Source organism: Littorina saxatilis, linkage group LG8 (genome assembly GCF_037325665.1).
Source record: "Littorina saxatilis isolate snail1 linkage group LG8, US_GU_Lsax_2.0, whole genome shotgun sequence".
Taxonomy (NCBI): domain Eukaryota; kingdom Metazoa; phylum Mollusca; class Gastropoda; order Littorinimorpha; family Littorinidae; genus Littorina; species Littorina saxatilis.
The window spans coordinates 61,689,155-61,710,796 of record NC_090252.1 but is presented as its reverse complement, the minus strand read 5'-3'; the positions used below and the strand labels follow the sequence as shown (position 1 = coordinate 61,710,796).

Here is a 21,642-nt window from a genome sequence, read left to right as displayed (position 1 = left end):
AAAACAAAAGATCCTAAAACAGACCCTCAACTAGAGGAGGTGGTGGTAGAAGGGAAGAAACAACCATTGCTCAACAGCGGAGGACAGATGATAACAGGAGGCTGCAAAAACAACATCAACAACAACTCAAAATTGACCACTACCACAACATCAACAACTGAAAATTGACAACTATTACAACATCAACAACAACAACTGAAAACTGACAACTATTACAACAACAACTCAAGATTGACAACATAAAATAGATCATGCCATTCAAGCATCACTAGCCATGTTGTTCCCTCAAAACATGCATGCACAGGCAGCTGCATTCTTGACCTGTGTAGTACACTTCGACTTTGACACCTACATTCAACTCATAGATCAGACAACAAGTGCATCAGATGGGGTCAGGGGGGGGGGGGGGGGGGGGTGATGGGAGTGCAGAGTGTGATGGCGGATAGGTTCCTTCTGCAGCACCTTGAAATGGAGACAGGGGGGTAAGACCCTGCAGAAACAAAGAATTTGCTGACAAAAGATAGCACACAACGTGGAAACAAAGACTTTGCTGACAGATGTTGCTGACAAAAGATAGCACACAACACGGAAAGAAAAGGAGTTATTGTGAGACGGTGCAGACGGAGGGAGGGTAAGACACAGTCGTCTCAGCCGAGTCAAGACAGCCCCAGTGATGCACAGGACGTGACATGCGCCAAGACAAACACACAGCACTACAACACATTCTGTCAACATTGCCTCTGGCATCTCTGAATGAAGGAACAGCTCCTGACACAAAACATACCCCCTTTTACTCCTAAAACAATAAAACACATGCTCACATGCACGCACGCACAGACACACACACACCCGGCATGCATGCATGCATGCACACACACACACACACACACACACACAGACACACACACACACACACACACACAAAGCATGCACACACACAAAAAAACACACACACAAAACAAGAACAAAACTAAGATAAAGGAATGAAAAGTGAGAGTGGGGTCAACTAAAACTCGTCATCCTCCCTGCCCCTCTTTCCTCCTCAAGTTATAGCTGCACAAGCTTTTCAACACAAGTAGAATAAGGGGATACCACCCAAAGTGGGAAGGCTGCATCTTTTGGCTAGCCTGAATAGCACCCCCTGATAGTCATATGTGTGCTTGTCTGACTATCTCCCCCTCAAAAAGTCAGTCTTTGTGAGAAAAAAAACCCCAGTCAAAAACCATTAGCTCTTGCAAGGAGAGAAATCCTCAAATAGTGGACGTTAGGGTTGGTTGTGTGTGTGTGTGTGTGTGTGGGTGTTTGTGTATGCGTTTGTGGGTGTGTGTGTGTGTGTGTGTGTGTGTGTGTGTGTGTGTGTGTGTGTGCGTGTGTGTGTGTGTGTGTGTGTGTGCGTGCATGTGTGTGTGTGCCTCTGTGTGTGTCTTTGTCTGTCATTATGATATTAACTGTGTAACCTAGTGTGCATGTTGTTTTGGGGGTAATTAAGAATGGTCCTCACTTCTTTTCCCTGCCTTCCTTTGTCATATGAGTAGGTTTTCTAGTATCTTGGCATTTACCTTTGCAAATTTTGTAGAGTTTGCATTTATCACTTTTTTTATGCCTTTTGTTTTTTTTTAACAATTTAACATCAATTCTAATTTTCAATCTTTTTCACTCGAAATGCAAATTTTATGTACCTGATGAAAGATCCACTATTTGAAGATTTCTCCCCTTGCAAGAGCTAATGGTTTTTGACATTTTTTTTTCTCACAAAGACTTTTTGAGGGGGAGATAGTCAGACATGCACACATATGACTATCAGGGGGTTGAGGTGGGAGATGGGGGATTCACGCTTGTGTGTGTGTGGATGGGGGGGTGGGGACGGACGGGTGCCACAACTATCCAACAAACAAAATCTCACAGATCAGAACTACAGCCAGGAACAAACAACTCGACCGTGACAAAAACAACAACACAAAACGTAGGGTCATCAAAGTCACTTGACAAAAACAACAACACAAAACATAGGGTCATCAAAGTCACTTGACAAAAACAACAACACAAAACGTAGGGTCATCAAAGTCACTTGACAAAAACAACAACACAAAACGTAGGGTCATCAAAGTCACTTGACAAAACAGACAGGGGAGGGAAAAAAGAATAACGCAAAATGCGAATTTTTGTTTGTTTGTTTGTTTGCTTAACGCCCAGCCGACCACGAAGGGCCATATCAGGGCGGTGCTGCTTTGACATTTAACGTGCGCCACACACAAGACAGAAGTCGCAGCACAGGCTTCATGTCTCACCCAGTCACATTATTCTGACACCGGACCAACCAGTCCTAGCACTAACCCCATAATGCCAGACGCCAGGCGGAGCAGCCACTAGATTGCCAATTTTAAAGTCTTAGGTATGACCCGGCCGGGGTTCGAACCCACGACCTCCCGAACACGGGGCGGACGCCTTACCACTAGGCCAACCGTGCCGGTTGCAAAATGCGAATGCCAACCGAGGGTCATACAATGTGCAAAAGGGGAGGGAGAGCGAGGCGAAGACATTTGGAAGGCCTGAAAAAAGCAACGCAGGTCAACAAACACTTGAAGCCAAGCAGGTACACCCCGCTACACAAGAACAACTCAAACGTTAAAAACATCAAAACGTAAGCTGGGAAAATCCATACTGAAATAGCAAAAGAAACAGGTTAAAATCAAACAAGCACAGTCATTTTTTTTTTTTTTTAAATCTTATGAAATGAAAACATGCAGAGAACGAAATACACAAACAACTAGCAAGTGTTGACTCAAACTCAAAATGCAATTTAGTTGATAAGTAAATCTGAGTAAACAGAGAGTAAGAGAAACAAGTCCACAGATCTTACATGCAAAGCAGAAGCAGAGAGGTACAAACAGAAACATAACTAACACTGATACAAAATGTCCTCCCCCCTCATCGCCTACTCATGCTAATCTGCACCCTGTTGAAACAGAGCCATGCATGGAGGGGGCTATCTGCATACCAAGGTTAAAGTCCAATCTATTCCTCTTTCAAGTATCCAGTCCAATCTATTCTTTTTTATTTTAGATATAAATATCAATTAAAATCTTTTCTCTTTCAAGTATCACGTCCAATCTATTTTATTTTCATGTATTAATTCCAATCTTTTCCTCATTGAAGTATCAGATCCAATCTATTCCTCTTTCAAGTATTGAGTCACATCTATTCCTCTTTCAAGTATCACCTCCAATCTATTCCTCTTTCAAATACTGAGACAAATCTATTCCTCTTGCAAGTATTGAGTCCAATATATTCCTCCTTTAAGTATTGAATCCAATTTTGTTCAAGTATCAAGTCAATCCAATTTTGTTCAAGTATCAAGTCCAAATTATTCCTCTTTCAAGTATCAAGTCCAAATTATTCCTCTTTCAATTATCAAGTCCAAATTATTCCTCTTTCAAGCATCAAGACCAATTTATTCCTCTTTCGTCTTCTTCTTCTTGTCGTTCGCTGTTAGATCGTCAGTCCGGACTGCAGGGCATTCCTCTTTCAAGTATGAAGTCCAATCTATTCCTTTTTCATGTATCAAGCCCAAGTTTGTGGAAAATATTTCTTGAAAGTCAAAAGCAGACCTGTTTACCCCCATAAGTGTTTTGGAGTAATGCTCAGCCCCAAAAATAGTAATCCTGGCACAAAAATAGTAATCATCCAGCATTTGTCGCCAATTACAACGCACATGACAACTGTGTCTGCGAAACGCAATCATGCACCTATATGAGTCCATCATTCACAAACAAAACACATCAGTCAGTTTTTGTAGTCATCATAATTTCAAAGAAGATCACATCAAAAGCACATGCATCACTGATTCTTTTTCTTTTGCTCGCTGTAGGCCTTTTTCAGTGTGTCAAGCGCTGAACTCTACTGTACTTGCGCTTGCCGCATGAGTGAGGGCGAGACTTCACCACTAGAAGGCTCTCCAGCGTCTCATCAGACAGACATGATCTCTGGTCAGTCATGTGCTTTTTCACCCCATTTTACCATTGAAAAAAAACAATGCCAAACATTTGAATTAATAAAAAAAAATAAAAAAAATAAAAAAAAATTTTAACTTTTTTTTTTCAATGAAAATCGTAGTCTTGACACGGATAGCGGAATGGCGTATTTTTTGCAGAAAATCGTAATAAATTACGCCAAAATCGTAAGGGTAAACAGGTCTGCAAAAGGCAGTTATGGAAGCATAGCTCCACATGAAGCAGAACCTGACTGTCACTGCAGAGAAAGTGAGTGTTAACATCAGGCGTGCATATTGTAAAAGAGCGCTCAAAGTTAGGTGTCTACAATTCTCAAAGACAGTGTATGAAGTAAGTCGCTGTGCTTGCAAAGTTTGCGTGCAGACCATTATCACAACTTGAAAGTTAGTGTAAGTTTATGATGAGGAGATAGAGCGAAAGCAAGTGAACGTCAGAGAAACAAGAACAACTATCACTGACTACTGCACTGTCTCGAGACTAGAACATTACGTCTTCAGGTCCAGAGACTAGAACATTACGTCTTCATGTCAAACGTGTGCAGAAATTAGAAAGAGGACAGATCTGAACTGGCTGACTGACGTAGACTTTGTGCTCACAAAACTCAACCCCAAATAACATCCAAACCTAAACCAACCCATGCAGTCTAAGGGACACAACTTAGCCTAATGCCCAATCAACAATCATGTCATGGCTGCGAAACAAAAAAAATGTAACAACAGCAATACAAAATTTAAAAACTGATTCCCATGAATGAAGTTCTGGGGGAAAAGAAAGGGGGGGGGGGGGGGGACGGCTGGAGGATAAAAGAGGGAAGGGGGAGAGAGTGGGACGTACCTGTAAGGAGGTCTGCAGTCGGTGCAGCTGGTGTTGCTGCTGTAGTTCTGCCTGTCTGTTGGCTGGCATCGCGGACATCTGCATCTGTCAGACATACACAGCATAACATTTCACCCTTCAGTGCGAAACGGGCACAACTTTGGGAATTTACAACCAAAGTTAGAGCAGAAAAAGGACAGTGATATACAGAAGAAAACCATGTGTTAACTTCAAAATGTTGTACATTTCTTTGCCAAATTTATCCTGTAGTCCTGTGGGGTTATACCCTCATGGAAATTCAGGCCACTTTCTCCTTGGGCCAGGGAGAGTGAGCTTCCCTACAGTACAGCGCTACCCATTTTTAAAATGTATACTCCTGTATATATTGTGTTTATGTTTTCTAAGCCCTGAGACTTTCGCTGCAAACTAACTTGCGATATTGTGTACCTAATTTCTAAAGTTGTTTATTCCTATATACCTGAATTCTCCCAGCCCTGAGGCTTTTGCTGTGAACTTGTGATCTTTACAGTGTGCATGCGCAGTGTCTTACATCGTTTATTCCTGTATACATTGTGTTGAGTTTTCCAAGCCCTACTACTTTTGCTGTTAACTTGTGATCTTTACTGTGCGCATGCACAGTGTCTAACCTGTAACTCCTGTATACATTGTGATGCGGTCTCCAAGCCCTGAGACTTTCGCAGTGAACTTGTGATCTTTACCGCGTCTCATTTTTAAAATTATTTATTCCTGCATATATTGTGTTGAGTTCTCCAAGCCCTAAGACTTTCGCTGCAAACTAATGATCTTTACCGTGCGCAAGCACAGTGTCTAACCTGTAACTCCTGGTGCTCCTGGTGCAGTGTCTTGAGACTGCTGTGACTGCTGTGTCTGGAGCTACCTCCGGCGACAGGAGACGTGGTTTCCCCGGAGATGGTCTGGTTGTAGATCTTCTCCAGGTGGGCCTGGTGTTTCTGGATGCCCCCCTGCAGCCCGTCGCTGGCCCGCCGCACGGGAGAGAAGCGCTCTGACGGCAGGTGCAGGCAGTGCAAGTCTTTGAAGGAGTCCCGTGCTGAGGACAGGATGGATGTACAGGTATTTGAGGTGTTTTGAAAATGATTAAATTTTTGAAGACACAACTAATTACTAAACAAACACACTCAAACTAACACACGCGTAAGTATCTCGCAAGTCTTTGAAGGAGTCCCGAAATGAAGACAAGTTTGGTGTACAAGTATTTGAGGTGCAGTTCTTCTTCTTCTTCTGCGTTCGTGGGCTGAAACTCCCACTTACAATCGTGTTTTTTGCACGAGTGGAATTTTACGTGTATGACAGTTTTTTACCCCGCCATTTAGGCAGCCATACGCCGTTTTCGGAAAAAAGCATGCTGGGTATTTTCGTGTTTCTATAACCCACCGAACTCTGACATGGATTACAGGATCATGCGTACTTTTTCGTGCGCACTTGGTCTTGTGCTTGCGTGTACACACGGGGGGTGTTCGGACACCGAGGAGAGTCTGCACACAAAGTTGACTCTGAGAAATAAATCTCTCGCCGAACGTGGGGACGAACTCACGCTAACAGCGGCCAACTGGATACAAATCCAGCACGCTACCGACTGAGCTACATCCCCGCCCATTTGAGGTGCAGTGAAAATGATTGACTTTTTTTAAGGAGCGCACACACATGCACACACGCACACACACACACACACACACTAGCATAAAATGACACTGTAGAAGTCCTACAGATAAACAATCTTACAGATAAACAATCTTCCGATTCTCGAAACAAACCAAATTTTCCTCTAACCAAATCAAAGAGCTGGTACAAATTACTTCCCCTGATTGAAGTTGCCAAGTAAGATCCAAACAGATCTTTTTGACAAACTGAACTACTTACTCTACAGTTAGAAACATATTTTGTAGTGAAGCTTGGAAGACATTTGAAGGCTATTTGTTTCTCTACCAGATGAAGGCATGAAATAGAGAGCAAGACATACAAAACAAGCCAAACAATGCTCACCTGATGTGTGTGTAGGGGAGTGCAGAGCGGGCTGGCGGCGGCTGCGGATGGGTTGTAGCGTCAACTTTTGCTGCAGTTCATCGGGTATCTCTGATATGGGGTTGGCCATGGCTAATGTGTGTCGTTTATTGTAGCCTCTACTCGTCATGTACCTGTCACACACAATACATCATAGAGTTCCACCTGTCCTGTAGATAAAGATCACCTGCCAATAAAGTAAAGGACCCCAAACAAGTTCTCGTTCTAGAATTCACATTGCCATAGCGACCCCATATGTTCAGATGTAAGATTTCATTTTAGGTGGGTGGGGTCGGGTGGGTGGGGTCGGATGGGAAAAGGTTTGAGATAAAGAAAGGAAATTAGAGCACCTGTTCACTGGAAACCTTTCTAAAGAAATTGTTGGAATAACAGGGACCCCTTGATACAAAACATTACCTTCATGCTGGCCATGCGCAAAACAACAGCGATGAGGCGAGCGTGGGGTCACTGACACAGTGGTACCAACAACGTAGCTTTCAAACATAGGATGCTTTCTGACACAGTGGTACCAACAACAATAGCTTTCAAACATAGGATGCTTTCTGACACAGTGGTACCAAGAACGTAGCTTTCAAACATAGGATGATTTCTGACACAGTGGTACCAACAACGTAGCTTTCAAACATAGGATGCTTTCTGACACAACAATTTTTCGCAGCCAGGACATTTTGACCGATTTATATTTTCTTTCTTTCTTTCTTTCTTTCTTTATTTGGTGTTTAACGTCGTTTTCAACCACGAAGGTTATATCGCGACGGGGGAAGGGGGAAGATGGGATAGAGCCACTTGTTAATTGTTTCTTGTTCACAAAAGCACTAATCAAAAATGTGCTCCAGGGGCTTGCAACGTAGTACAATATATTACCTTACTGTGAGAATGCAAGTTTCCAGTACAAAGGACTTAACATTTCTTACATACTGCTTGACTAAAATCTTTACAAAAATTGACTATATTCTATACAAGAAACACTTAACAAGGGTAAAAGGAGAAACAGAATCCGTTAGTCGCCTCTTACGACATGCTGGGGAGCATCGGGTAAATTCTTTCTCGTCCCAACCAATATGGGACTCCCCCTAACCCACGGGGGGAATTTATATTTTCAATCCAGGTCTAACTGACCTATTGTCCAACACTGGACAACACTGAAAGACAAGTCTGTTTCTCAATCATTTCCACAGGATAACTGTACCAAGAACGAAACTCAAAATATCAAAAAGGCAGTAATAGACGCATTCTGAAAATAACTCCGTCGGGTTTGTATAGGTTTTGGAAGAGTGAATACCCTTGCCAAGATCTCTGACAAACATTGGATAGGCCAATCACTAGGGAGGGGTGTGTCGGAAACACGTGTTCCTGTCTGCGGAGTTATTTCCGAAAAACTTCTATTCCTACTCTTATCACAAAACTCAAAATATCAAAGTACTCACCAAGACAAGTCCTAATCCCAACAACTTCCACCTGACAGCCAACTTACCTTTGTACAGCCTCCATGTCGGGCTCCTGATCCCAACAACTTCCACCTGACAGCCAACTTACCTTTGTACAGCTTCTATGTCGGGCTCCTGATCACAGCAACTTCCACCTGACAGCCAACTTACCTTTGTACAGCCTCCATGTCGGGCTCCTAATCCCAACAACTTCCACCTGACAGCCAACTTACCTTTGTACAGCTTCTATGTCGGGCTCCTGATCACAGCAACTTCCACCTGACAGCCAACTTACCTTTGTACAGCCTCCATGTCGGGCTCCTGATCCCAACAACTTCCACCTGACAGCCAACTTACCTTTGTACAGCCTCCATGTCGGGCTCCTGATCACAGCTGCCGTCTTCTGCCTCTTCTACTGTGATGGAGTTGTGTAGGGAGGGGGTGGGCAGGGGGATACCCGTCGGGGATATGTTGGACTGAAACAATGCATAGGTAAACATTAGTAAGAGAAAGCCAAAGGATGTGTTCAATGGTTCAAGGTTCATCGCATCGGACAAGAAGGTGTGGGACTTCACCCTTCAACAGATATGAATGTGGTATGTAACTGTGACTTATGAGAAGGTGACAGAGGACTCTTTGTTCTCTTCTCTAGAGGTGGCATTGAGGCAAGCTGAGTTTGATACAAACACATCCTTCAGTTGTTAGGGAATGAAGAAATGGAAGTTAAGTTTCCTTGGGAATTAATCTAAACTAAAACAGAGCAAAAATGACTCTGTTGAATTTTTTGGAAACTTGATTAATTTTTGCTTTTAAAGACACCAGGACCAATGCTAAAGAAAAACTTGCATGAAGCATAATTAAGCACGTGAGTGGTCACACATGCAAAAACAGCCGGACAAATATGCATGTGTGTGTATTTTTGCTAGGTATGTGTGTGCGTTTGTGTGTGGTCTGTGTGCGCGTGTGTTTATGTCTGTGTGTGTGTGTGTGTGTGTGTGTGTGTGTGTGTGTGTGTGTGTGTGTGTGTGGTGTGGTGTGGTGTGGTGTGGTGTGGTGTGGGTGTGTGTGTGTGTGTGTGGTGTGGTGTGGTGTGGTGTGGGTGTATGTGTGTGTGTGTGTGTGTGGTGTGGTGTGGTGTGGTGTGGTGTGGGTGTATGTGTGTGTGTGTGTGTGTGTGGTGTGGTGTGGTGTGGGTGTATGTGTGTGTGTGTGTGTGAGTGTGGTGTGGTGTGGTGTGGTGTGGTGTGGGTGTATGTGTGTGTGTGTGGGCGTGCATGCATGTAGTCACCTGATTAAGATGTAGGGCCTCAATGCTGGAGGGCTGTGAGTCCTGCATCAAGCGCTGGAAATGCTGAGAGAACAGCTGGATGTTGGCCCCTCCATCAGACGCTCGCCGCCCTAAGTGGGATCCTGCACACACAACAAGTAGGCTTCAGTCAGCAGTGACAAAGTGTGTTTGATCCTATATTCAGACCTGGGAACCCCCCGTTTTGCACTTGGAGTATTCTCAAAGAAACTTTGCTTATTTTCAGGAAAAATCAGTGTACTCCACACAGTATTCGAACATCCAAAATACTGGGTCGACTTTGGGATGCGCTTGTGAAGGAAAGTAGTCTAGTAACATTTTTGGTCGCATTTTTTTCCAACGACCGTACTAATCGTATTTTAGACAATAAGGCATACAAAATACAGCAACATCGTATTGGTTCCCAGGTCTGTATAGTGCTAACACAACAAGAAGGCCAAAGTCAACTCAGGTGACAAACTGTCTGTACTCCTCTCTCCCTCTCAAACTCAAGATTACAGAAACACTAAAGTTGAACCTGCCCTTGCAACCACCTCTCAACAACAACCACCTCTCAACAACAACCACCTGCCCACACTGACCAGCCCAAAGGACCCCCGACAAACTGTTGGCCATGAAATGTAATTCATCTTTTCATAGCGACCACCTGCCCACACTGACCGGCCCAAAGGACCCCCGACAAACTGTTTGCCATGAAATGTAATTCATCTTTTCATAGCCACCACCTGCCCACACCGACCGGCCCAAAGGACCCCCGACAAACTGTTGGCCATGAAATGTCATTCATCTTTTCATAGCGACCACCTGCCCACACTGACCGGCCCAAAGGACCCCCGACAAACTGTTGGCAATGAAATGTCATTCATCTTATCATAACGACCACCTGCCCACACTGACCGGCCCAAAGGACCCCCGACAAACTGTTGGCCATGAAATGTCATTCATCTTTTCATAGCGACCACCTCCCCACACTGACCGGCCCAAAGGACCCCCGACAAACTGTTGGCAATGAAATGTCATTCATCTTTTCATAGCGACCACCTGCCCACACTGACCAGCCCAAAGGACCCCTGACAAATTGTTGGCCATGAAATGTAATTCATCTTTTCATAGCCACCACCTGTCTGTACCGACCACTGTTGGTCGGTCCCTTGGTTTGTAGTTATTGACAGGTTTGATTGTATTTCCATCCATAAACTCAGCAACATCATGCAGAAAGAAGAATTAGCAAAATGTGCAGACTTTTGTCAAAAACATGTTGGGACTTCCTCATTAGATGTACAGGTGACTTAGTGTTGGCATGCTAAACAGAGAAAATTGGGATTGCCCACGGACAGATTAAACATTGAAGTGAACCACTTAATTCTCAAGAGCTCAAAAACAGTGTCAGAGGCTGACCTAATGATTTTGACATTGCCCTACTTCTTCCATATCACCCCCCCCCCCCCCCCCCCCCATCCCCCTCCTACAGATTCTTTCTTTCTTTATTTGGTGTTTAACGTTGTTTTCAACCGTTCAAGGTTATATTGCGACGGGGAAAGGGGGGGGATGGGATAGAGCCACTTGTTAATTGTTCCTCCTACAGATTTATTTTGGCAGAATTCCTTATTGAAATCTACAAATGTGTCACAACTCACTTGGAGCCATGCTTTAAGTTGTGGTCACAGACGTATAACAACTTGGACACAACATATTCCCTATCTATAATGTAAATACACCAAATCTCCAGACGTGTATCCCAACGTACCCTGAGCTATAGAGCTGGGTAGCTGCAGTAAGTTGTGGTCGTAGACATAACACAACTTGGCCACATTATCCATATATTATACACAACTATATCCAAACTTACCCTGAGCCATAGAGGTGGGTTAGCTGCAGGAAGTTGCGGTCACAGACATAACACAACTTGGATACAACATATTCCCTATCTATATAACACACACCCTATCTACGGACGTGTATCCCAACGTATCCTGAGCCAACATGGACACAACATCATCCATATATATACAACTAGATTCCAACATACCCTGAGCCATGGAGGTGGGTAGCTGCAAGAAGTTGTGGTCGTAGACAGGCATCATGGCGGGGTGGTGGGGAGGCAGGGTTGCCGTGGGGACAGGAATGTGTTGCGGCAGGTTGGTCTCAGGGAGGAGGGAGAAGGGCGCCAGGCCGAAGTGGGGGTGGTGGGGGTTGGCGATCAGCGGCTGGTTGTGGGCCAGCTTGGCTCGGGCGTCTTCCGGCGACTCGTGTCGAGCGTCTCCCACCCCCACTGTGTGTCGTCGCATCGCCAGGTAACGGGCCAGCGCCTCGGGGGACGGTTCTTCGTCAGAGTCCGACTGATTACTGTCGTCTATTTGCTGTGCCTGGGAGAGAGCAATGACAACATTAAGAAAAGCTGCCAAATGATCAAAGGCTAAAATAAAATGGCATACCATTGCTGTCAGTTAATTGGCTGAATGAGCGCTTCTGGGGTGATAACGCGAGATAACTCCTGTGATCTTGCCGCGAGGTGGCGCCAGTTACTAGCCGAAAGAAAGAAGGGGCATAACCTCACCAGAACCGACCATTGTCTGTTTACCGTATAAAATGCACAACTTACACACGAACTGTTACCAAACCGACATGCTATTTGGGACCAATGCAAGTTTTTTTTCCTTTCTCATGTGATCTTGCCGTGAGGTGGCGCCAGTTACCAGCCGAAAGAAAGAGGGGGCATAACCTCACCAGAACCGCCCATTAGGTGGGCGATAAATCAAATGTCACAAGGTTTCTTTCCCATGATAAAACTGCATAGGTACCCCCACCTGCTGTAAACAGACCTGTTTACCCTAAACCCGAGGCAAGAGTACTTTCCCAAAAGGTTGAGTGTATTTTTCAAAAAGTTGGTGTACTTTGCAAGCAAAGCCATATGGGCTAGGGAAAATGTACGCGTGGGTGCAAACGTGTTTGTGTAAGAATAGCATGTCTTGTGAACACCTTCAGAATTTAACTCCTTCCAATACAACAGGGATAAAACAATTTTATTTACCTGTCAGTTTATAGCATTATAACCAGTGTCTTCCAAACAGATAGATAATGAAAAGATGGAAGTTCGTGAAATAACATCTGCGGTTGACAGTGGCAAGTTCAGTTTTACAATCATCTCAGAAAACATTGCTTCAGCACGGACTACAGCCTTTTCTTCTGGCAGGATTTGCTTTGCGGGAATGAACTTCATAATTCCTTGGCAGCTTTCAGCGGATTTCTTTGCAGCAACCTTGTGAGTTTTGGAACTGCAGTGTCGTTCGATGTCATATTTCCCAGCATGGGCAACGGAGAAATCTGATTTACAATACTTGCAGTGTGCATGACTTTTCCCCATAGTAGATTCCACAATTCCTGGCTCTTTCTTATATTTCTCCAAGAAAATCTGCTGCTTCTGCCGTTTAGACTTGGTACAGTCATCCGAAACTGGCACATTTTACCGCTTCATTTTGCCACAATTGTCCAGACGATCGCACGTGCCAACAACTGAACAAGGTTTCCACAGCTGAAGACTCGCTGTCATGGTTATCTCCCTTCGACCGAAACCGGTATCAGTTGTACCATCCCGTAATCAGCACACCAACACCGGAAAACGTATTCTAGACTTTTTCTTATGCGTATTTTGTGCGTGTGTCGCGTATTTGCGTACCGATAATAATTTGGCGTACAAAATACGCCCAAATCGTACTGGTAAACAGGTCTGTGTAAAACTAATAAATCATTCCTGAACATTAGTCGCTGCATGCTTGTTTCTCTACTCTTTTTGTTAGCAGTGTTCCACAAACCCCCTCCCGTCAATCCATTCTCTCTTTACACCTTATGTCAACTTTTCCCCACAGGAAAAAAAGTATAACCGTTCAACGAAATCTGCAGCAGATTTCACCTGTCATATTATTCTGTGAAATAAGCACTTTCGGTTCGCAACCTCTGTGAATTTACTCAATGTTAAAATGATCCACTGACCAAAGACTGTGCGTGAGCGTACTGGACCTGTGCCATGGCTGACAGGTGTGCCGCCATGATGGGGTCGTGGATCTCAACCGGTACCTCTACGTGTTCCACTGAAACACAACCACACGTCACATCACATCTCTCATTATGCACCTAAAAAAAACATCAAAAAAATAATATCTTAATTGGCCAAGTTGCAAAGGTTTTCTTTATCAAAAATTCAGTACCGAAGCATCATGCAGCTGGCTTCGCTAATTAAACTTCGCCCAATCAATGTGAGGCTTTAGGGCGAGGGATGGCTGTAGAAAAAGCAACTATATTTGCTTATTCCATTACTCTGGTAAATAAAACAAATTCTTTGCTCTTATCTAACACTTTTGCTGACAGTAAACACAATTATTTCAAAGTGCGACAAACCCACAAGCTACATACAGATGCCGGTCAAAAAACACTCTTTTTTATTAAACAAATACCCTCGTAAACAAAGAATATCTTATCTTATCTAACACTCTGCAGGCAATACCCCTTTAAGAAACACAGGTGTTTCAAAGGGTGATAGACCCACAAGCCACATACCGACGCCTGTTGTAATGCTGGAGCGTCGCTCTGTGCGCGTGATGATGGGCAGCTCGGCGGGGGGGTGGATGTGGGTGGAGGCCAGGCGCTGCGTCAAGGAGCGCGGGTGTTTCCGCAACTTGTCCAGCAACAGGTGGAAGATGGCACTGTGGTGGTCGTAGCTGTTGGCGGTCACAGACTGAACACACAGCAAGGTGAATGTTTCAATAACGATACCCACACAGTGATAGATAGTACAGACTGGACACACAGCAAGGTGAATGTTTCAGTAACGATACCCACACAGTGATAGATAGTACAGACTGGACACACACAGCAAGGTGAATGTTTCAGTAACGATACCCACCCAGTGATAGATAGTACAGACTGGACACACACAGCAAGGTGAATGTTTCAGTAACGATACCCACACAGTGATAGATAGTACAGACTGGACACACACAGCAAGGTAAATATTTTACAAAGTGATAGATCGTACATGTGCCAAGATGATATTGTGGCTGCCACAGACTGAACATAGAGATAGATATTTCAGTGCCAATACCACAAAGTGATCTAAACTACATGTAACAAGATGATATTGGGGTTGCCACAGACTGAACATAATGAGCAAGATAATATTTTAGTATAGTCCAGCTGAGGGGCAAGCAATGAGCGTTGTTTATTTAGAGAATCTTACACACATGAGGCAGAGCGCCGTCAAGATATCTGCTGAACAAAGGGAAGGAAGCGCTCTATAGTTTAAACAAAAATAAATCCTTGTATTTCACACGCACACATGCGCTCTCTCTCACTCTGTCTCTCTCCCTCCCTCTACCCATGCCTACCTCAGCAGCCCTGTGCCTGCCTAGCCCTAGATGTGTCATGTAGTCCAGAACTTGTTCATAGCACAGACACACACACACTCTCTCACTCTAAGTCTCTCTCTCTGAGACTCTCTCTCTCACTCCCTTTGACCCAATTGATATCATTTAACCAGCAAATTCAGTCCCTCACCTCAGCAGCCCTGTGTCTATCCATCCCTAGGTGCGTCATGTAGTCCAACACCTGTTCGTACAGCGGATCCTCGGTGTCCCGTGTGTCGACGTCCAGACCAGGTGTGTGTGGAGGGTCAGAGTTAAACTCCTGCAGCAGTTTGTGGAACTGGTCCTCCTCCTGCTCCTCCCCCGGGGCGCTCATCCAGCGGTGCGCAATCACCTGGTCGACTGTCAGCCGCTTAGCGCTGTCCACCACCAGCATGTTGCGTATCAGGTCCTCACACTCTGTGGACCAAAGAAACAGTGAACACAGTATGAATGACAGACATGTTGCGTATCAGGTCCTCACACTCTGTGGACCAAAGAAACAGTGAACACAGTATGAATGACAGACATGTTGCGTATCAGGTCCTCACACTCTGTGGACCAAAGAAACAGTGAACACAGTATGAATGACAGACAGACCAGGGAACCCCTCTTTGCAATTGGAGTACAGTCGAACTCGCTTAAGACGAATCACTGGGGATCGGAAAAAAAGTTCGTCTTAACCAAAATTCGTATTAAGAAATTGATTGATTTTTTTTTATTTCTTTTTTTTTTTAAGTCTTGTACATTTTATGGTGTTTCAATTTGTTTCTTTCGCAACTTTCATGCTGCTTCACGTTTAGACAATAAAGTGACATATTCAGTTACATGTTCATGTGTGTCTCATGTTAAGTGATGATTGTTGAGTTTGAGTGAGAGTGAGCACACAGAATAGATGTTTCATCCAGTTGTTACGTTTTTGGTCACACACACGCACACACTGACACTGTCCACATTCGCGGTGTTCCTATCATTTGTCCGGAATCACTTACCTTGGCGACGGGTAGCAAACCTTGGCCAATTTAGTTTTTGTTGTTGTTGTTGCAACATGTTCAAATCCAAATCGAAAGCACTGACTGACTGATAAACTATCGCGAACCGGCGAACGCAAACGTTGAGAGTGTGGTTTCCCTTGTCCAAGGGAAACCACTCTGGCATCTATATTTTTTGGCAATGGCTTTCGTTCAAAACATTGATGTTTCGTTTTTGGTATTCGCGAAGGAAATAAACGTCAGTCAGTCATTCATGTTCAGTGTCTGAGCTATCAATCACTTTGATTCTAAATTTGAAATTGTTTTGTGAGTACAGTGTAATCAGTTTAACTTTATTCAGTGATCGGTTGAGCAATGGTTCAAGCAGTCGACGCAAGGGAAGACTTTGACACATGTATTCAAACTTCTCAAATTCCCATGATATGTCGATCTCGGGACGAGTTTAAAGATTTCGTCATAAGCGTGAGTAAATTACAGACATTATGCATGCTTGGGAATCCAAAAAGTGCTCGTTATAAGCATAAATTCGTTATAAAGAATTCGTTTTAAGCATTTTTTTTAAGCATGAAGAAAGAGGTATTCAGTTGGGAACTTAAAACTAATACGTTATAAGTCAAAATTCGTAACTAGCGTGTTTGTTTTAAGTGGGTTCGACTGTATTCCAAAAAAAAATTGGTGTATTTTTAGAAAAATTAGCCTACTCCACACAGCATTTTAACATCCCTGATTCAAACATGTTTCACCTTTAATTATGCTTACGTAGACATTTAAAAAAAAAGCTTCTTTCAATACTGTACTTACGTGTATTTTACTGAATATGTCCTGCAGTCGAGGCAGCTAAATTGAAGACGCTTGTTTTGGAACCTCGATCTCTTCTAAAGCCTCGTGCAATCTATTACGTCAAAGCAAAGAAACGTCACTCTCAAAGTGTGGCGTGACGTGTTAGTTCTAAAAATTCATCGAGCGTAATTACCAAGCGCAATTTTTTTTCTTCTATAATGATGTTTGTCTCTGTGACTTTGGCATCATAAGCAGTGGAAAAACAGGTCCCTGCCAGACTTGCTTGACATGACCTCATTTACATGATATACACACGTGTGATTTGAACGATTATTATCTCACGAGTGTCTCTCTCAGGTATGTAGGATCAAGAGTAGCTAGTGACTCAGTGAGTGAGCATGTGACCAACCTGTGGACATGAAGAATGGAATGCGGAATTTGCCGCTCAGCACGCGGCTGCGTAAGGCGTGTAGCGTGTTGCCGTCAAAGGGGAGAGCACCGCACACCAGCACGTACAGCACCACACCCAGACTCTGGAAACAGAAGTATCACCATGACAACTCATGTTTTCATCAAACCACAAAGTCTGTTCTCTTAACTGTCGTTAGCAAGAGCTATTTACGAAAACAAAGAACACAAAATGTGTTCATGCAGTTATGTACCATTTGGAATCCAGAGTAAATAATGTGGATGTCATGAAATGTCCTTTACTCCAGCATGAGAAATTGTTCTGGAAAGATTAACAGTCTCAACAATAAACTGGTCTTTACAATTTTAATCCCCAAGAGCCAATACTTTTGTCTGATATCGTTCGGCTTTTTCTTCAGCACTGGGAAATAGTTTTTCAACTGCAGTTTTTTTCCCTTCTAGTTCTACTTTTGCCTATAACCATAACCCCCAGTCCTGCATGTCAACATCTACAGGTGCCATAACTTGCACACCTCAGTTTCTCAAAGGCAGGACAGGAACCACAGACTAGATCTGCATCATAAAAAACATCAGTAAGTTACTGACCCAGACGTCCACCTTGGGAGCGTCATATTCCTTGCCCTCAAAGAGCTCTGGGGCGGCGTACGGCGGACTGCCGCACCACGTCTTTAGGGGGCCCGCCGGAGTGAAGAAATTACTGAACCCAAAATCTGCACACACAAATACACAGCTATCAAGTTATGTTCAGATAAAGAATCAGGAAAGACAGACACACACACACACACAAATACACAGCTATCAAGTTATGTTCAGATAAAGAATCAGGAAAGACAGACACACACACACACACACAAATACACAGCTACCAAGTTATGTTCAGATAAAGAATCAGGAAAGACAGACAGACACACTCACAGAGGCATGCACGCACACACAGCGAAGGAAAAACAAGGAGTAAAACACACAAAACATTTTTTTTTAAAAAGGGCAAAAAAAGTAAGGGTTGAATCAGCCTGCATGCAACCCAGGTCCATTTAAAAAAAAAATTTTTTTTTTAAATGAACCAACCGGCGATCTTGATGTTGAGGTTGGCATCCAGCAGTAAGTTCTCTGCCTTGAGGTCTCGGTGGACGACATGACGACTGTGACAGTACGCCACGGCTGACACGATCTGTCGGAACTTCCGTCGCGCCTCTCGCTCGTTCATGCGACCGTGGGCCACCAGATGGTCTGAAACCAAAAGCAAAATAGTGTAATACAGATGGTCTGAACCAAGAGGAAAATAGGGTTACACAGATTTGTTTCATTTTCATAACTTTATTGATCCATCGCTTGGAAATTTGTGTCGCTTCCTCCCAGTGGAAAGCTAGCAGCAACAGAGTGGCGCTACCCAGGTGTGTGCGTGTTTAGGTGTAACCAGCCACCTGCACTTATGGAAGAATAACCGGGGTCTTTTACATGCGACAGTGGTGACACAGGGATGGAACATGGATACCGTCTCTGTGTCTGCACATAAAAGTCGACCCGTGTCCGTCCCGAACCCATGACCGTTTGTATTAACTTGACCAATATATCTCTCTCACCAAACCGCACTTTCAGTTTCAGTGAAACACAAATTGCTATCACTATCAGGTATTCCTCAATAATCAAAGTCTGTTGTGAAATAAAGACAGGGATATGTCATTTAATGTATCAAAATGAACTGCATTTTGTTCTTATTACACTTCTATTTTATTTCTCATTTCCCATCAATCCCCCCCCCCCCCCCCCCCCCACCACTCCCCAAGCCTCTTATCCCACTCCCCCGTTTTTATTGGCTTACTCTTTGAATGTTAATCTCTCTCTCTTTCTCTCTCCCTTCCCCCTGTTCTACCTTTACCCCCTCCCCCCCCCCCCCCCCCCCTTCCTACCTCTCTCCCCTCCCCAAGTCAAAGAATTGATCAGTGTTTGTGAGAACTGAGCTGCAGGTTAGTGGTGACATTTCAGCGGTTTACCAATCTTTCTATCTCCCCCCCCCCCCACCCCCCCCTCTATCTATCTCTCTCTCGCTCCTTCTCTCTCTCTCCTCTATCTTGCTCCATCCACAATCCCCCGTCTCTCTTCCCCCCTCTCTCTCCCCCCTCCCAAGTCATTGATCAGTGTTGAGGCAGAACCGAAGCACAGGCAGGTTTAGTGGTGACATTTGAGCAGTGAATGTGTGTTTAACCTTACACACACCCCCACCCAGCCCCTCACCTCACCACAAGGCCCAGAGAAAGAAAGGTGGGGGTTGGGGTTGCTGGTGCACTGGTTAAGGCCCCGCCAAACAGACAGACAGCCCCACCCAGCCCCTCACCTCACCACAAGGCCCAGAGAAAGAGAGGTGTCCCAGGGGGGGGGGGGGGGGGGTTGGTGCAAACAAGCAGACGGCCCGTCACACTGCGGTCAAGCACACACGTCGTGAGAGGGGCACACACGTCGTGAGAGGGTCACACCCATCATGGCACACACGTCGTGAGAGGGTCACACCCATCATGGCACACACGTCGTGAGAGGGTCACACCCATCATGGCACACACGTCGTGAGAGGGTCACACCCATCATGGCACACACGTCGTGAGAGGGTCACACTCATCATGGCACACACGTCGTGAGAGGGTCACACCCATCATGGCACAGAGGGTCACACCCATCATGGCACACACGTCGTGAGAGGGTCACACCCATCATGGCACACACGTCGTGAGAGGGTCACACTCATCATGGCACACACTCGCTTCACTAACACACAGTTCCACAACGTGTGCCAGTCATCAGTCTTGCACTGGGCTGCACTCACTGAGGGCCCTTATCCCACACCTGTCGGACTGATGCACTAGTCTTCAATTATACTGTGGACCCCCCCCCCCCCCCCCCCCCTCTTTAAGACTTCAAAAAATCTAAGGAAATCAGGGTTTCAAATAAGGGGGGTAATCTTTACATGGGTGTACATTTATAGAGATTGTGAACAGGAAATGTAAGAAAACAGGGTCTTAAAAGCGGGGTTTCTTTGTAACCAAATCCCCTTCCCACTTCCTGCTCCCATCTTTAATCCCAATTCTTTATGCCCAGACAATAAATTCAACATCTCAATTCGCGGATGCGTCTCTTTGCACCCATCCACCTCTCATTCTCTCTCCGACCTTTAAAGTGGTTGACTAAAAATGTACAACTCTCTCCCTCTCTCTCCCTCTCCCCCTCTCTCTCTCTTTCTCTTTGCTGTCTGACTGCGTGTCTGTCTGACAGTTTCCTTATTATCAATATTTTGTGCAAGGGTCGATGGCCTATAAACAAAACACATGTCTCTCTACCCCCCCCCCCCCCCACACACACACACACACCATCTAACAGACATTCTTTTCTTACAACATTCAAACTCTCCTCCCCCCTCACCCCTCCACCCGCCCCATACACGACTGAATCCACTGCTCCTAAAGACACCCACATGCATTCCGCAAAAGACTGTGGGCAGAAAAACCAGAGACACTGTCAGTCCTCGCAAGGTATTTGACAGATCAGGAATCAAGAACAAAGGGCAAGAACTCACATCTGTAATTACCTTTCAACAACACTGACAGCTACGAAAGATAGGATACAAAAAAATATTAAACAAAAAAGAACAAAAGTTTGACGTGTTAGTGGGTAAAAAAAAAAAAAGTAAAAAAAAAAAAAAAAACCAAGACTGAAATGTCAATGCCATGCAGAATGCCGAGGAAGGGTTCTGGAGGAAGCCAGCAAACTCCCGTCTTCTTTTCGATTCGGCAGTGTCAGGGTTTTTCTATAAATCCGATGAGTGAAGTGTATGTTGGCAAATAGACAATAGGCATGACTTTTATCTGGAAAAAGCCGCAAGGGGGTTGGGATAATAAACATTTTGCCTCTCAAGACGGAGACTGAAAAATTAGTAGGTTGGGGGTAAAGGTGTGTGTGTGTGTGTGTGTGTGTGTGTGTGTGTGTGTGTGTGTGTTAGTGAGTGTGAGTGTGTATAGAGAGAGAGAGAGAGAGAGAGAGAGAGAGAGAGAGAGAGAGAGAGACTGACAGACAGAGAGGGAGAGAGAGAGAGATAGGCAGACAGAGACAGAGACAGAGAGACAGACAGACAGAAACACAAACAAATAAGTTTGTCCAAGTAAACGATCCTATACATTTGTGAGAGGCATGTAACAGCAAAACACATTTCTGGGTGGGGACTGGTGGCGAGGAGAGGGGGGGGGGGGGGGGTTCTAATAAACATCTTTGACCCCATGAAGGAAAGCCCACAACACACAGCCTTCAAGGCTGCCACAGAGCCGTGTGATTTGACGCAAGCCGTCTCCCTGGGGGACAAGGCAAAAACAAAGAACAAGGTGCGCCTGTGACAGAAAACAGTCAACTCTACGGAGTCAACACTCCACTTTAATCACTGAGACA

General features: G+C 44.6%; 1 protein-coding gene across 1 annotated transcript in view; it reads right to left on the bottom strand.

Moving 5' to 3' along the window:
• The window catches only part of LOC138974028 (serine/threonine-protein kinase SIK3-like), a 57,738-nt gene that overhangs the window by 14,447 nt on the left and 21,649 nt on the right, over positions 1 to 21,642 (bottom strand). The window contains exons 3-15 of the mRNA XM_070346730.1: positions 18,283 to 18,444; positions 17,800 to 17,924; positions 17,195 to 17,318; positions 15,168 to 15,433; positions 14,172 to 14,349; positions 13,608 to 13,705; positions 11,647 to 11,983; positions 9,600 to 9,721; positions 8,669 to 8,787; positions 6,846 to 6,997; positions 5,657 to 5,892; positions 4,845 to 4,928; positions 25 to 101 (exon numbers count right to left, since the gene is read on the bottom strand). Of these exons, the coding sequence (XP_070202831.1) occupies positions 27 to 101; positions 4,845 to 4,928; positions 5,657 to 5,892; positions 6,846 to 6,997; positions 8,669 to 8,787; positions 9,600 to 9,721; positions 11,647 to 11,983; positions 13,608 to 13,705; positions 14,172 to 14,349; positions 15,168 to 15,433; positions 17,195 to 17,318; positions 17,800 to 17,924; positions 18,283 to 18,444 (2,078 nt within the window). The 3' untranslated portion in view covers positions 25 to 26. The remainder of the gene's footprint in view (positions 1 to 24; positions 102 to 4,844; positions 4,929 to 5,656; positions 5,893 to 6,845; positions 6,998 to 8,668; positions 8,788 to 9,599; positions 9,722 to 11,646; positions 11,984 to 13,607; positions 13,706 to 14,171; positions 14,350 to 15,167; positions 15,434 to 17,194; positions 17,319 to 17,799; positions 17,925 to 18,282; positions 18,445 to 21,642) is intronic.